Here is a 13,467-nt window from a genome sequence, read left to right on the forward strand (position 1 = left end):
GTCTGTATACCACTCGCTACTGAGCTTGTGTTATCTACTGTTGCAATGGTAGTAGTGCATAGACATTCAAATGCTTTGAGGAAAAACTTGTTTCCTGTTTACATACACTTGGACAGGAGACTATGTAGCAGACAGCTGCATTTTCTCCATTGTACTCCCACATTTGCTTTTTTGATCCTGAAATGTCTATTCCTAAATGCTGGGAGTTAAAAGTGTCTGTTCCATTCTGTCTAGGCTCACAGGTCAGTCTCAGCTTCTTCCAGTGATGGGGCTTTCTAGGCTCTGTCAGTTGTTCCTTGTACTCTCTTATTCCCATCTCCTTGTTTTTATCTCTACTACCTCTTGGGGCAGAGATCTGTTTGTTCATACAGGGTTTTAGTGTGGTGGGGTTTGTTTACATTAAAAATGTAAATGTTACTATATGTTTATTTTGAAATACAAGGTCAAAGTAGCATTCCTTAAACTCACAGTTGGAGTTGGTGATGTGTTTTAGGTATTGAAGGAGTTTATTTCTTGCCTTAGAGCAACCTTTGAGAACAATTTGTCCTGTAGAGGAGCATTTCATGTTTAATGTAGTGAGGTCGTTGCACCAGGGAGTGGAGCTATTGGTAACATTTTCAATAGTGGTAACTAAAACATCTTCTAGGCATGTGGGGCCTAGACGATCTTCCCTTTGAAGAAAAGCCACAGGACCATGAACTTGACTTGGTAGTGTATGGGAAAAACAGTGCAAAGGGCAGCTTATAGGAGCGCAGTGACTGATGTTACTGAACGGAGCTGTTGTGATGTTCTAAATAAGTGGAAATTTTAGTCCACTTAAAATTGGCAGACTCATGTTGTCTTGTAGAACAGTACACATCTTTCTGACATCAGGACACCTATTACTAGCTTAATAGAATGAACTATAAAATTATTAGCATAAACTGTGTATTTGTTAACAGGAACAAAATTGAGAAAGTTGGATTTTAACATGGGAATCACTGCTGGGCCCTCAAGTAACTATGTGACTGTTTCTGTGCCTGTCTGATTAGGTTTCCCTGTTACATGTGTTTCCTGCAGTGATTACTGCACTATCTCATTTGTTAATGAAGTAGGAAATATTAATAATTAAAAACTTCCATTAGCTCAGTACACTTATAGACAAAAAGCTTGCTGGCTGTCCCTTAGGTAGGGTATCTAACAGCTTGACCTGTCTCTGTGTAGAAGCCTGAAGGGTAAGTTTCTAGAAACTGCTTCAGTCACTGGACTGGAATTTCAGTAGTGGAGAAACTCTTTTGTCCCACATCTTGAGTGGGAGAATGTCCCTTCCTGCCATTTCTCAAGGTTGCCAGTACACAGCTCAGCTGGTAGTAGAGGGTGTTTGAGGAAAGGATTTATGCCTCACCAAAGAATTGATTCAGGAGATTAATCACAACTTCACGGGCTACCTCCTTACCCAGTGTGTAAATTCCTGTAGTCTTGGTCAAATTTGCACTACTTTACATTCTTGGCCAAGATTGTAAGATTGTGAGTATGACTTCTTTCCCTCGTACTTCAAATACGTGTCTTTCTCTTAAAGCTAAAGGGCCTAACTCCTGCAAGATTATTTACACCTACAGTCTTCACAGCAGAACACTTAGATCTTTTTTTCTCGTTAATTCAAATTCCAGAACAGGAAAAATTCCTGTCAACGATGAGGAGCAAACAAATGTGCCATATATTTATGCTGTTGGAGATATACTGCAGGACAAGCTGGAACTCACACCAGTGGCAATCCAGGCAGGAAGATTGTTAGTTCAAAGGCTTTATGCTGGGGCAACCAATAAGGTAAGGAACCAGTTGCAACAAAACACTGTCATTGCTCTACTTCTAAGTGCAGAATGCAAGTTTGCTTGCTTATGGAAAACTCAGTAGGCTTTTAAGGATTAGCTTTGATGATTGCTTTAATTTTCCCCTTGGAAAGATATTACTGCAGGTATGTTCTGCTAATTGTGTAGGATGAAATTAATACCTTATGGATTAAGCAGTAGTCTCTTTTTTTTCCTATTAAGGGGTTTTATTTTTCTCTAAGTATAACGGTAATAAAATTAACTGAGATCATTTAACTTGTTATTAACTCTACCGCCTTCTCTAAAAGTCAGCAATCATTCCCATCCCATTAAATGCTTTAACTCTAATTCATAGGCAGTTTACTAAACCTACCTAGGGTCCCTAAATAGTGTAATAGGGATTTGTGATGCTCTTCATTTTTAATGTTATTTCCACTAATTTTTCACTTCTCAGCCTTACGTTTTCAATGTAATACATAGTTCCGCTTATAATTGAATATGGACACAAAGGAAGATCAAATGTGCCGACAAGTCAGCACATATTTATATCTGAGAAGTTGAATTCATCAATTCAGTGTTTACATTTCATACTAGTGCAATTGTAGGTTTCAGTCAAGTTATGCTAGTCCAAATAGGAGTAGCACAGGTAGTAACACAGGTACTCGTTTATACCTTATCTTTAAACCAGGAGGAAAGGAGAGTGCCTTTAAAGAACTGTTACCCAAGCACCGTTGACGTGGGTGCTTGTCTCACCTTCATAACCATAGGGCATGAGCATAAAGGCTTTTCTCTTTTAGAGCCTGCTGTATTCATATCAAGTTCAGTTGTCGGCCAGATTTAGAGCTTGATTGAGTTGTTTATTTTAGGTTGGCAGGTATTGCGGTAACAGAATCCTGAATCAGTGTGCATAATGTCATTACATCAGCCAGGCAAAGTTTAAGAAAACCATAGCTGGAGCCAGAATTTTTTTTCTTGCCCCAATACTATGGGAATGTCTTAATTTACATTTTATGCCAGATAACTGTCTCTCAAGGCATGAAAATCCTTATGCTGCCAAAGAAAGCATCATCTCTTTCAGTGAATCCAAGAAATGAGTAACTACTTAGATGGGATCCTGGCTTACATTGCTGTTGTAACAAATCTGCAAAGGGTGATTGTATGAAACATAATGAAGTGTTGTGGATAGGTGGGGAAAGAATAGTAAGCAGCATCTTAGTTGATTCCCGGTCACAAAGGAAGTTAATTGGAGTTGAAATCCGTATAAATTAAAATTACTAGAAATTAAATAGAGCTGACCAGCCTGCTAATCTGCTGTGGCAGAATGACTAATTGGGTGGATATGGGGAGAGCAGTGGATGTTGTTTACTTTGATTCTACTGAAGGCTTTTGACACTGTCTCCCATAACATTCTCATAGACAACCCAATGAAGTACAGGCTAGGTAAGTGGACGGCGAGGTGGATTGAAAACTGTCTGAACTGCCAGGCTTAAAGGACTGTGACGGGCATTACGAAGACCAGGTGAAGGCCAGTCACTAGTGATATGCCACGGGGTTGGATACTTGGTCCAGTACTGTTTAACATCTTCATTAATGATCTGGATGATGAGACAGAGTGGACATACAGCAAGTTTGCAGATGATACAAAACTGGGGGGAAGTGACTGATGCACCGGTGTCTGTGCTGGGACCTCGTCAGGCTGCAGAAGTGAGCTGACCAGAATCTCACGGAGTTCAGCAAGGAGAGGTGCAAAGTCCTGCACCTGGGGAGGTGTAACCCCATGCACCAGCACAGGCTGGGGACCCACCAGCTGGAGAGCAGCTGTGCAGAGAAAGCCTCAAGGAGTCTGGGGGACAGCTTGGCTGTGAGCCAGCAATGTACCCTCATGGCAAAGAAGGCCAGTGACATCCTGGGTTGCATCCCGCACATGCATCCTGGCAGAGCATTGCCAGCAGGTGGAGGGAAGCGACCTTTTCCCTTCCACTTTGCTTTGGTGAGACAGGTTTGGATTTTGTGTCCAGTTTTAGGCTCCCCTGTACTAGGGCAAGTCCAGCACAGGGCCATGACTGGAGCATCTGGCACATGAGGAGAGGCTGAGACAGCTGGGAATTTTTTATACCCTGCAGAAGAGATGGCTTGGGCGGCTCTTATATCAATGTGTATTTATACCTGATGGTAGAGAGTAAAGAAGATGGAGCCAGACTCTTTTCAGTGGTATAAAGGACAAGAGGCAATGGATTCAAACTGAAACACAGGAAAATTCCATTTAAACATAAGAAAAAACTTCTTTACAGTGAGAGGGGTCAGGCCCAGAGGTTGCCCAGAAGGGGAACCTCTAGAACACCGTAAAGCTCCAGTGAAGTCAGGGGTCAGTATTTGCCTCTCATGATATGTGATTAGGCACACAGTGTCAGCTCTAGTTCTTGCTGTCCCCCCAAATGGCTGTAGTTCATGTCTTTGGTCCTTTGGCATCACCTAGGCCACAGTTGATAAAAAAGACGATGGGTTTTGATGATGGTGTTGTCTTTGCAGCATTCCCAGCTAAAAATAGAATGCTTTGTAGAGGCAGTACTTTTTATCTGTTTTTAAAATGTACCAGACCTTTGATCTGGTACATTTTTAAAACGGGGCACTGAATTTCCTCTTCCTTTTAATCTATGCATGTTAATGTCAGTGTGGCTTTAAACTGTCTTTCTGTTCTTGCTCTAGTTAATGCCTCTGAGAGGGACACCACCAAAACAGTAGTTTAATTTAAAACAATTTTTTTTATTAAAAAAAAAAGTAGCTTTCAGAATTCTGAAGAATCCAACTTTTCTTCCTGTCTGAATTTCAGACTGCTGAATTTTTACCCATTGTGCTGATCTTATTACTGATGTTATGTGGTTTTGTTATTTGTTTTGAATGCCACACAGTGTGACTATGTGAATGTTCCAACCACTGTATTCACTCCTTTGGAGTATGGAGCCTGTGGGTATTCTGAAGAGGCTGCGGTGGAGAAGTTTGGGGAGGAAAACATTGAGGTAAATGCCTTAGTTTCATCTGCATTTTAAGTTCCCAATTTGTAATTTAAAATAATGTCAAGAGTTGATTAAAACAGCATTCTGTGTTCTGATGTAAGGGCAGGAGGTGACTAGGTACATTTTTGTCTTCCTTGACAGTTCCTAGGCATGTTATAAAAATAGTCCCTAATTCCAATAGCTCTAGTTGCAAATATGTTCTATTTTTGGCAAACAGGGCTTGAAGGTGGAATATTTGGTTAAAAAAAAAAAAAAAGGTTTCTTTGTGTGTGCAAATACTTCAGGATAAATTAATGCTGGTTATGTGTTGGAAGCAATACATTGGTTTTAATGTCAAAGTGGAGCTTTTTGTAGCTACAGTGTGGCAAATTCCTTGCCACAGTGTTTTTTACTTTATAAAGCCAAATGTTGTTACGCTTGTTTTTCCTGTTTATTTTGACTATGCAAAGAGGTATGTGCTTAATTTTACTCACGTGAGTGATCCCTTTTCATTCACTGGGATTGGTCCTCAAGAGTGAAATTAGACATATGTAAGCACTTAGTGCCTAAGGCAGTTCTTACAAAATACTATACAGACCACATTACAGAAAGTGTGAGGGGCGGGAGTCAGACAATAAACTGAACTTTTATATCCCATGAAGATCACCTGAGGAGCATTAGTTGGGGAAATAAGCAGATAAGTGGTGGCTCATGAAGTTGAGAACTTGTGTCCTTCTTAGCTTTGTCAGTTACATTTTTTTGAATTGGAATGTGGAGAATAGAAGGAAATGTGACTCAAAATGGCAGTGTGTCAGGTACTGTTAACCTTACTACAGGGCAAAGGCTTATATTCTTTTCTGCCCACAAAGTTTGTATATACCCAGTCAAATTTTTGTCATTGAGTCAAATTCTTGCCGTTATATGTGAAACACTGGACCCTTCTTTGTGGAAAATGCACTTTCAGTTTTCAAAGCCATTTTTTAAAATGTGCATCCAGAAGCATTTGTGTTCTGGCTAAGTCCTCATTTGGTTTATTCTGACCTCTTTATCATGTTGCCATATTGGCTTTTGCTTTTGCAAGCTTCAGTAAGATTATTGAGTAGCATCTGTCATTCAGACCCCTTAAATTTCAGTTTCAGATAGTGATGCTTATGAATGCTTTGTAACCCCATTAATGTGAAAGAACATTTTTACTGGAGTTGTGATCAATTAAAACTTTATTTCAAATAGTAATCAATTTGAGATTAGTTTATAATAGGAGCTGTCGGGAGCTCTGGGTAGAACTGTGCCTCAAAACACCCCATCATTTTCTGAGATATGTGCTATATAGGTGGGTGAGCAGCCTTATCTGCTCTGGGAATCTGTCCAGTGATGCTGGTGGTGGCAGACAGGAAAATGTGTTGATTCTTCAATGTACTTTCCGTTTTGCAGTGATACATAGTCTCATCTCTCCTAAACCCAGGCTCTGAGGCCATTTCTTCCCTTTTTCTGCTCTGAGAAATATTCTTGCCTTCATTCAAGGTAGACCCAGACACAATACAGCCTTCCATGAGGGAAGCTTGTAATTGTCTAGTTTAATGAGAGCATGGTGAACTGCATCCTGGAAGTGTAATATACTTATAGCTGCTTCTGCTTTTTTTTTTTTTTTTTTTAATTATTGGATGACACTAGTGCTTGTTCTCCAGAGGCTTCCTTCTTTGGCATTCATCAAGGGGAAAGAGTCTCACCCTGATTTCAAATACTCTAAATGGTACATGCATGGCTCATTATTTAAGATAATCTGTCCGGTTTTGGAAGATCATGCACTCTGCTGTGAAATTACACAACTATTTTTTTTAACCTGTGTTGTATTGCCAGGTGTACCATAGTCATTTCTGGCCACTGGAATGGACTGTGCCATCCAGAGACAACAACAAATGCTACGCGAAGATAATTTGCAATATTCAGGATAATGTAAGTGCATCTTTCCTTCCAGGGGAAACAGCAGCTATAGGTTCATCATAGGGATTGTTGATACCACAGCTATAAATAAGTTTTTTGAACAAATTAAAATTAATTTAAATTTTTCTACCTTTTGAAATGTAATAAATATTTACAGTGATACAATACTTTTGTTTATACAAAAATGACCCTTAGTAGAATAGAAAATTCTGCCATTGCTATTAATATATGGTACTTCTTCCATATATGTAAAATAAGAAGTAGAGAGCTCTAAGGCTGTTTGACTAACTTTGAAAAGTGAGCGAATCAATGCATGTAAAAACAGTTAGAAGTTTTATCGGTTTATCTTAATTTTCCCATCCCCAAACTGGGACATTCTTTTCTGGGAGATTCTTCTCTCTGAAATTGAGGTCACTCAGAAACCATCACAACTTGTAACCTCTGCAAATCCACATCTGTCTATAAAACTCTTGAGCTCATTCTAACAGGATTAATGTATCTTGCCTGCACAAATCTCATTTAGGGTGATAATGCCAGGATTATCTTTGGACTAGGATAAAATTTCCTGGCAGTGGAAATACACAGTACCTGCTGAAGCACAAGCAAAATTACTAATTGGTTAAAAGAACTGGCATGCCCTCCTCTGAATGATCACCATCTGTTTAGTAAAAATTTAGTTCATTTTAATAACATGAATTATTATGAAGAATAATATGCTGTTAAAATGTATTCCTGTTAAGATAGTGGCATAGAGTTATCGCTCCTGAAAAATTTTTTTTGATCTATTTTACCTATTTTTTTTCTTTCTAAGCATCACGTCACAATTTTGTAAAATTTGCAAACCTGTCCGGTTTTGCCCATCTCCTCTTTCTGAAGGACTTTGCACTGGTGTGGAAGCTGTTTTAGAATGCATGGTTATGTTCCTAATCTAAAGTTACTTAAGAAAATGAAAAGGCTTAATGGTGATTTAAAGTGTTTCATTAATTTGTTTCCATTTCTTGTCCTGAAAATTTGGAACATGTTTAAAAATCTAGGGGTAGAGTTAAAGTTACCGTGGATGAAAAATAGTTCAGTAACTGTAGTTACCTTGGTTTCATTACTATGGCTTGATTTTTACACATCTCCATATTTTTAAAGGAAAATAAGGATCATTCCATTTTAGTTATTACCTAATTATAGCTTTTTTTATTTAAATAAACACTGTGGTAAATCTCAGTTCTCAGGCTTACTGAAAGAAAAATATTCAGTGTACTGAATATCCACACTCCCTTATATGTGATATTTAGCGGGAGGAGCAGATAACTTTTGATACCCAACTGGGCTACATCTATGCTCAGCAAAATCTGATTAATGCCCTGGAAGCCCACAGCAGTTGGCATTTGCTAAAGGAGACTTGCTTTTCTTAGAGAAGCAAGCTTTTCTTTGAGAAAAGCAGGTCAAGTCAGTACAGCTTGCTCTGTTGAGTGTTTGCTGAGGTTATATGTGCAGTTTGACGTATTTTGCAATTGAACAGTAGGTGTGAGAAGTGTGAAGTAATAGTATCTTTCTTGTAACTGGATGTCTTTTCAATTTGTTTTGCCAGTCTCTAGGTATATTATCTCCCAATGACAGCGAACACTGCAACAGGAGTAGTTTTCAGTTTGGTTATAATACACTTCTTGCCACATCTGGTTGGCCAGAACTTTAGCTTGTGGCCCTTTCCTATAAGTAACTATCAAAGTGAAAGTTCTTCAGTAGACACGCTCCACATAGCCACCTAGCGTAGGCGCTGATGTTGCAAACCTTCATGCAAGGCGCTCATGTTTACTTAGGTGAGCAGTCTGCTGGAATGAGTGGAAGAGCTTGCCTGAATAAAATTTAAATGCATGTTTGCAATTAGGACACACACAATAATCAAGCGTAGATCACGGTGTATGTTAAATTTGTATGCTGTTGATGTAAACGGAGGATCCCTGCACAAACAAAACTTTGTAAGGAAGCTGATTCTTGAGTTCTTAGTTGAATCTTTTCCTTTTCAGAGAGAGAACAAAATTATACCAACTATCTTCCATCTGTTGGTGCTAATGATAGTTCATGTTTGTGTGGTTACATTAATTTTTAGTGTGTTCTATGAGCTGATTAAATTTTATACTCTAAGTAAGAAAACCTTACATGTTGTCTGAAGAGAACTGAATGCACGACTGTGCTTGCATTTGATTATCTTTGGTATTTAGGAGAGAGTCATTGGTTTCCATGTCCTTGGTCCAAATGCTGGAGAAGTCACCCAAGGGTTTGCAGCTGCTATTAAATGTGGGATCACAAAAGAACAGCTGGACAGCACCATAGGAATTCATCCTGTCTGTGCAGAGGTTTGTATATGAAGTTACCTCATAGCCCAGCTTTCATAGCATTCTGGGGTAAGGTGTTGGAAATCTGAATAGCAGAGGTCTATTAAAGAGGTGCGAATTTGGGGGAAAGTAGCGGGGAGGGAAGGACAGGAAATGATCTGGTTTTAAAATTTAGAAATCTAACATTTAGTTTTAATCTGGGGTAATGGTTTTTTTTTTTAGTGTGTTCATTTGTGAAATGTTTATGGTCTCCCCTTCTCCAGTGCTCTCTCTACTGGGAAGTATTGAATTTTCCTCCCGCTCCAAGATCCATTTATGAAGATTTCAAATACTATTTCTGCTAAAATGGTTGTCAAAGCTAACTTTTTTTAGATATGTGTACTCAAAATAGGCTTATAAACTGGTGCGGTGGAAAGGTACCAGCTACGTGACAATTTTTCTATTAAATTCTGCCCTTTTAATGATCTCTACTTTACTCTATAGGCCTTCACTTTTGAAGTGAAGTACATGAGGCCACACAGACATTTCTTCTTGTGTATGTCTTGCTGTTCCTCTTTAATGAAGAGCTTAATTTTCTCTAGCGGGTGGGGGACAGCTCCTCCGAGGTGTAAATCAGAGATGCTCCACTGATTTTTTTAGTAGCATTAGGACCAGTTTATATTAGCTGACGATCCCTGCAAACTGTTTATGATCTTTGTAGGTCTTTGTACAGAATATCTGTTTTTACCTGCTTGTGTTAGCTACAAAGTGTTGTAAGAGTGCACCAGGATGCTGGTCGGCAGAAGTGAAGTCAGCTTCTCTGGTTTTGTGTTTCCAGAGTGATACAGTATAAGCAATATAATATGAACTCCATTGATGGAATGGACTGCTAGCAATCTGAATCATCTTCAAAGCATCCGCAATACAGATTCTGTGTTTTTTCTCTAGTATCATCTAATGGCGTTCTTGGAAGCCCTTGAAGAGGGGTAGCAGGCCCTTATCTTACCAGGGGCCCTGTGGAGGGGGAGCTCTGAGGGAGTCATTCAAGCCTGTGTACTCAAGTGGGATATTAGCATATGCAGTGTGAAGAGAAGATGATAGTCATAATTTATTCTGGACATCTGAGCTGCTAAAATTGAAACTGAATAGAATGATGATTAGACATAATTTAGGGAGGTAATTTCAGATAATCATATTTGTTTGAGTGGGGGAGGAAGAAACTGGCTCAGGAGAAATACACTATTTAAAAGCTCCAGGGAACAGCGATCATTTTTAGTGCCAGTCTTCAAAAGGTTTTTTTTTTATGCCTGTTACTTAATGTAATCTCTTAACCAGTAAACAAAAATCAAAGTGCAAGATGGTACTCTTTGATTTAAAAAAAAAAAAAGCTCAAATATTGTTTGGAATTTGTGAGGACCGCACACACCTGGATGAATAGAATGATGGATAACTGGCATTATTTTTATCTTACATCCATGTAATAGCTAAGGAAAATGAAGTCTGATTTGAGCAGGAAAGGGACAGTGTTGCAGGGTCAGATGCTGACATCTTCACTGGCATCAGTACTAATTCATTGCTCAAAGAGTCTCCAGTGAAACATGGTATTATTCAACTTGAAGAAGACTGTAAGACTGAGGGTCCCATTTCTCACTGCGTACAAATTAGGCCAGATTTCACTTCTCTTATTTAAGCAGCATTTTGTTCTGTGGAAAACATGAGTTCTGAATGGAATTTCTTGCAAGGCGAAGTACAAATAACTGCAAGCACAGAGTTGGTAGGACCTCAGCCTTACACAGAATTGCCTCTCAGCCCGGTCTGTACTGCACTGCTTGAAATACAGGCGTGTATAATCGAGCATCTGTGATGAAGAGCAAGTGTCTTCTGAAAGCTGGGATGATTCTTCGTGTTAGCTAATGATGGCTTTCCAGCTATTGGATCTAAGGTTTTGTCTTCACTTGAATAACTAACAAGTTCTGTCAAAAAACCTCATGTTTCCAATAATTATCAAATGACTCGCAGCTAGCTTACTAGAGTTAGGGAGCTGTGTGGTCCCTGCAGCCCTTGGAACTGGCTAGCACACCCAGAGCTTTCAGTCAGGCCAAGAAGAAAGCAGATGAATTTTGTGCTTTTTAATCTTTGTCTGTTGAAGTGAAATAGTAATAAATGAAGGTTCCCATATGTTGTCAGTCTGTGGATCAGAACCGAAGAGTTGGAAACCCTGTCTCAAGCCATGCACTATGGTTTAAATATATTGCTGTTCTTCCGCCATATATATTAGACATGCATTTGTCTTCCTGATTTGCGCGTAATGCTTTTACATGCTTATAGAAAGTGGAAGAGCTGTATCATTTATTGATGATGTTGTCTGAAGAGCTGCTAGCAGCCTTAATGCAGCAAAGCTTCTACTTGGAGAACTGTAGGGCTTTCAGATCCCCATTATCTTTAGATACTTCAGTGTTATTTGCATAACTGAAATGTGTATGTACTTTATTCTGTGCTAAGTTTATTCTTCCTGAGAGATGGCTTTGATGATAGCTAATTATTGCAACTTTGAACCATTTAGATAGAAGTGGTTTTGATTTCCTTTTTTCCTTTCTATATTATATCTATGCAAAACTATGCAATTATTTGCATAGTAAAGTTCTAATATTAAACAAGTTTTTGTAGAGTTTTTCTTCTTGAATTTTGATACCTTTTAATTTTACAATAATTACTCTTGAATATGTTGTTTTCTTTAACGTGACGTGAAAGCAGTAAAGATTGGACTTTTTCAGCCTAGATTCACTAAATGTTTCTTAGCTATTGCACAGAGGATACAGATCCCAGACATAATACCTACATCAGCAATCAGTTCCACATTTCTATAATAATCTAGAAGGTACAGAGGTAAAATTTATGTTCTCTCCAAATGCTGTAGCCTTGGGTTAACTTCACTTTCCCAACAAAGAAGTTATCTTTGAGCCATAAAGGTACTTACTCATTAGGTGTACAGACCAGAGTTTATTATTGCTGTGCTCATTCCCACTGCAAAAACAGGAGCATTAAGACAAAAGGTGGTATAAAGCCATCTTAGTTCCTTAATTCTTTCTTTTCCACTGTAAAAGGAAAACCATAAGGTAAATGAAGAGAACAAAGGGTATTTGTATGTGTGTGTGCTATTTAGTGGCAAGCATTTTAAATGTGTGGCTTTCATTATTATTTTATTACTTCAAGAAATGGCTGTGGTTTTGAGCATTATGCCCAAGTTGATCTTCCAGAAAAGAAGATTAATTTTAACCGTACTAAAAGTCATCTTTTTTTCTTTCTCTTAAGATATTCACCACCCTGTCTGTGACTAAGCGTTCTGGTGAAAATATCCTTCAGGCTGGATGCTGAGGTTAAAGACCCCCATTCTTGTTATTGCCAGAGACTGACTTTCATCGCTGTGTCTGACTTGCACAATTCAGAAGAAAAGTTTTGGGAGAAGTCATCCTCGGACATCTGCAAAAATGTGTAGATCTTAACCAGGGCATTCCTCATCCTAAGGAGAAGAGCACTGTGGGAGTTGGTCACTTGCGGTGATTGGCTGGCAATTAGCAACGCAATGGGAGTATTGACTTTTGAGCTGTTGCTTGGCAGGGCATTTAACGAATGCTTTCATGAAGTCATAGCCTGAAGCCTGCATTGTCTGGTGGGCAGTGATGGAAGAACTGCTAGCACAGCTGGACAACAACTGTTTTGTTTTGCTTTTATTTCTCTCTAGTTTCTTACTCGAACAAAGAACTTCCAACATCAAGAAAATTACCACAAGTTCAGATAATTGTGTAGTGCCACTGTGTACTAGGTTATAACACAGCAATTGCAAGGTCTCATGAGCATGCATTTTACCAGCTCGCGTGCATATGGAGGGGAAATTGTATCTACATGTTTGATCATGAGGAAGAAGATATCCTTGGAAAAAAGTTTGGTACCATCTAGAATAACATATTTCTTGGCTTCCAAACTGACTCTGTTGTGACTTTTTATTTTAGAGAAACTTATTTGTGAAAACGTTCTCCTTAGTGAGAAAAGAGAATACTTTTTATTAAGGCCTTGTTATACAGAAAATTGTTTTTTTTTCCCCTGAAAGTAACCACCATGCATATAACACAGATGTGGTGATCTTAGCTTTATCTTGCAGCTTACGTGATTGTAATTAATCCAATTTGGAACTGACAGAATTCCAATGTGGAATGAATTACACTTCCAAGAGTTCTGTGCAACTTTATTAAATTTGAATAAATTCTTCCTTTCGAGGTGAGCTATTGTACACTGCACCGTTTCAGGTCTAAATTGGCCACTTTGAACACAGCAGTATTGAGACTTTCCTGCAGATTTGTGGGCCTGTAAAATTAAAAAAAACAACCAAACAACACCCCCCAAAACAAACAAGCAAACAAA

At 38.7% G+C, this 13,467-nt stretch overlaps 1 protein-coding gene across 5 annotated transcripts in view; it reads left to right on the top strand.

Annotated features, from left to right (window-relative positions):
- Positions 1-13,099, top strand: part of TXNRD1 (thioredoxin reductase 1) — a 28,301-nt gene extending 15,202 nt beyond the window's left edge. For 4 of the 5 annotated variants that reach the window (XM_010566320.1, XM_010566319.1, XM_010566323.1 and 1 more), the window contains 5 exons: positions 1,650-1,806; positions 4,718-4,825; positions 6,659-6,754; positions 8,956-9,090; positions 12,361-13,099. In XM_010566320.1, the coding sequence (XP_010564622.1) occupies positions 1,650-1,806; positions 4,718-4,825; positions 6,659-6,754; positions 8,956-9,090; positions 12,361-12,423 (559 nt within the window). In that variant the 3' untranslated portion in view covers positions 12,424-13,099. The remainder of the gene's footprint in view (positions 1-1,649; positions 1,807-4,717; positions 4,826-6,658; positions 6,755-8,955; positions 9,091-12,360) is intronic. The other variant, XM_010566322.1, reaches the window with a different exon arrangement.
- Positions 13,100-13,467: the final 368 nt, after the last annotated feature.

The sequence above is a fragment of the Haliaeetus leucocephalus genome, unplaced genomic scaffold (genome assembly GCF_000737465.1).
Source record: "Haliaeetus leucocephalus isolate CR32 unplaced genomic scaffold, Haliaeetus_leucocephalus-4.0 Scaffold206, whole genome shotgun sequence".
NCBI classification, from domain to species: domain Eukaryota; kingdom Metazoa; phylum Chordata; class Aves; order Accipitriformes; family Accipitridae; genus Haliaeetus; species Haliaeetus leucocephalus.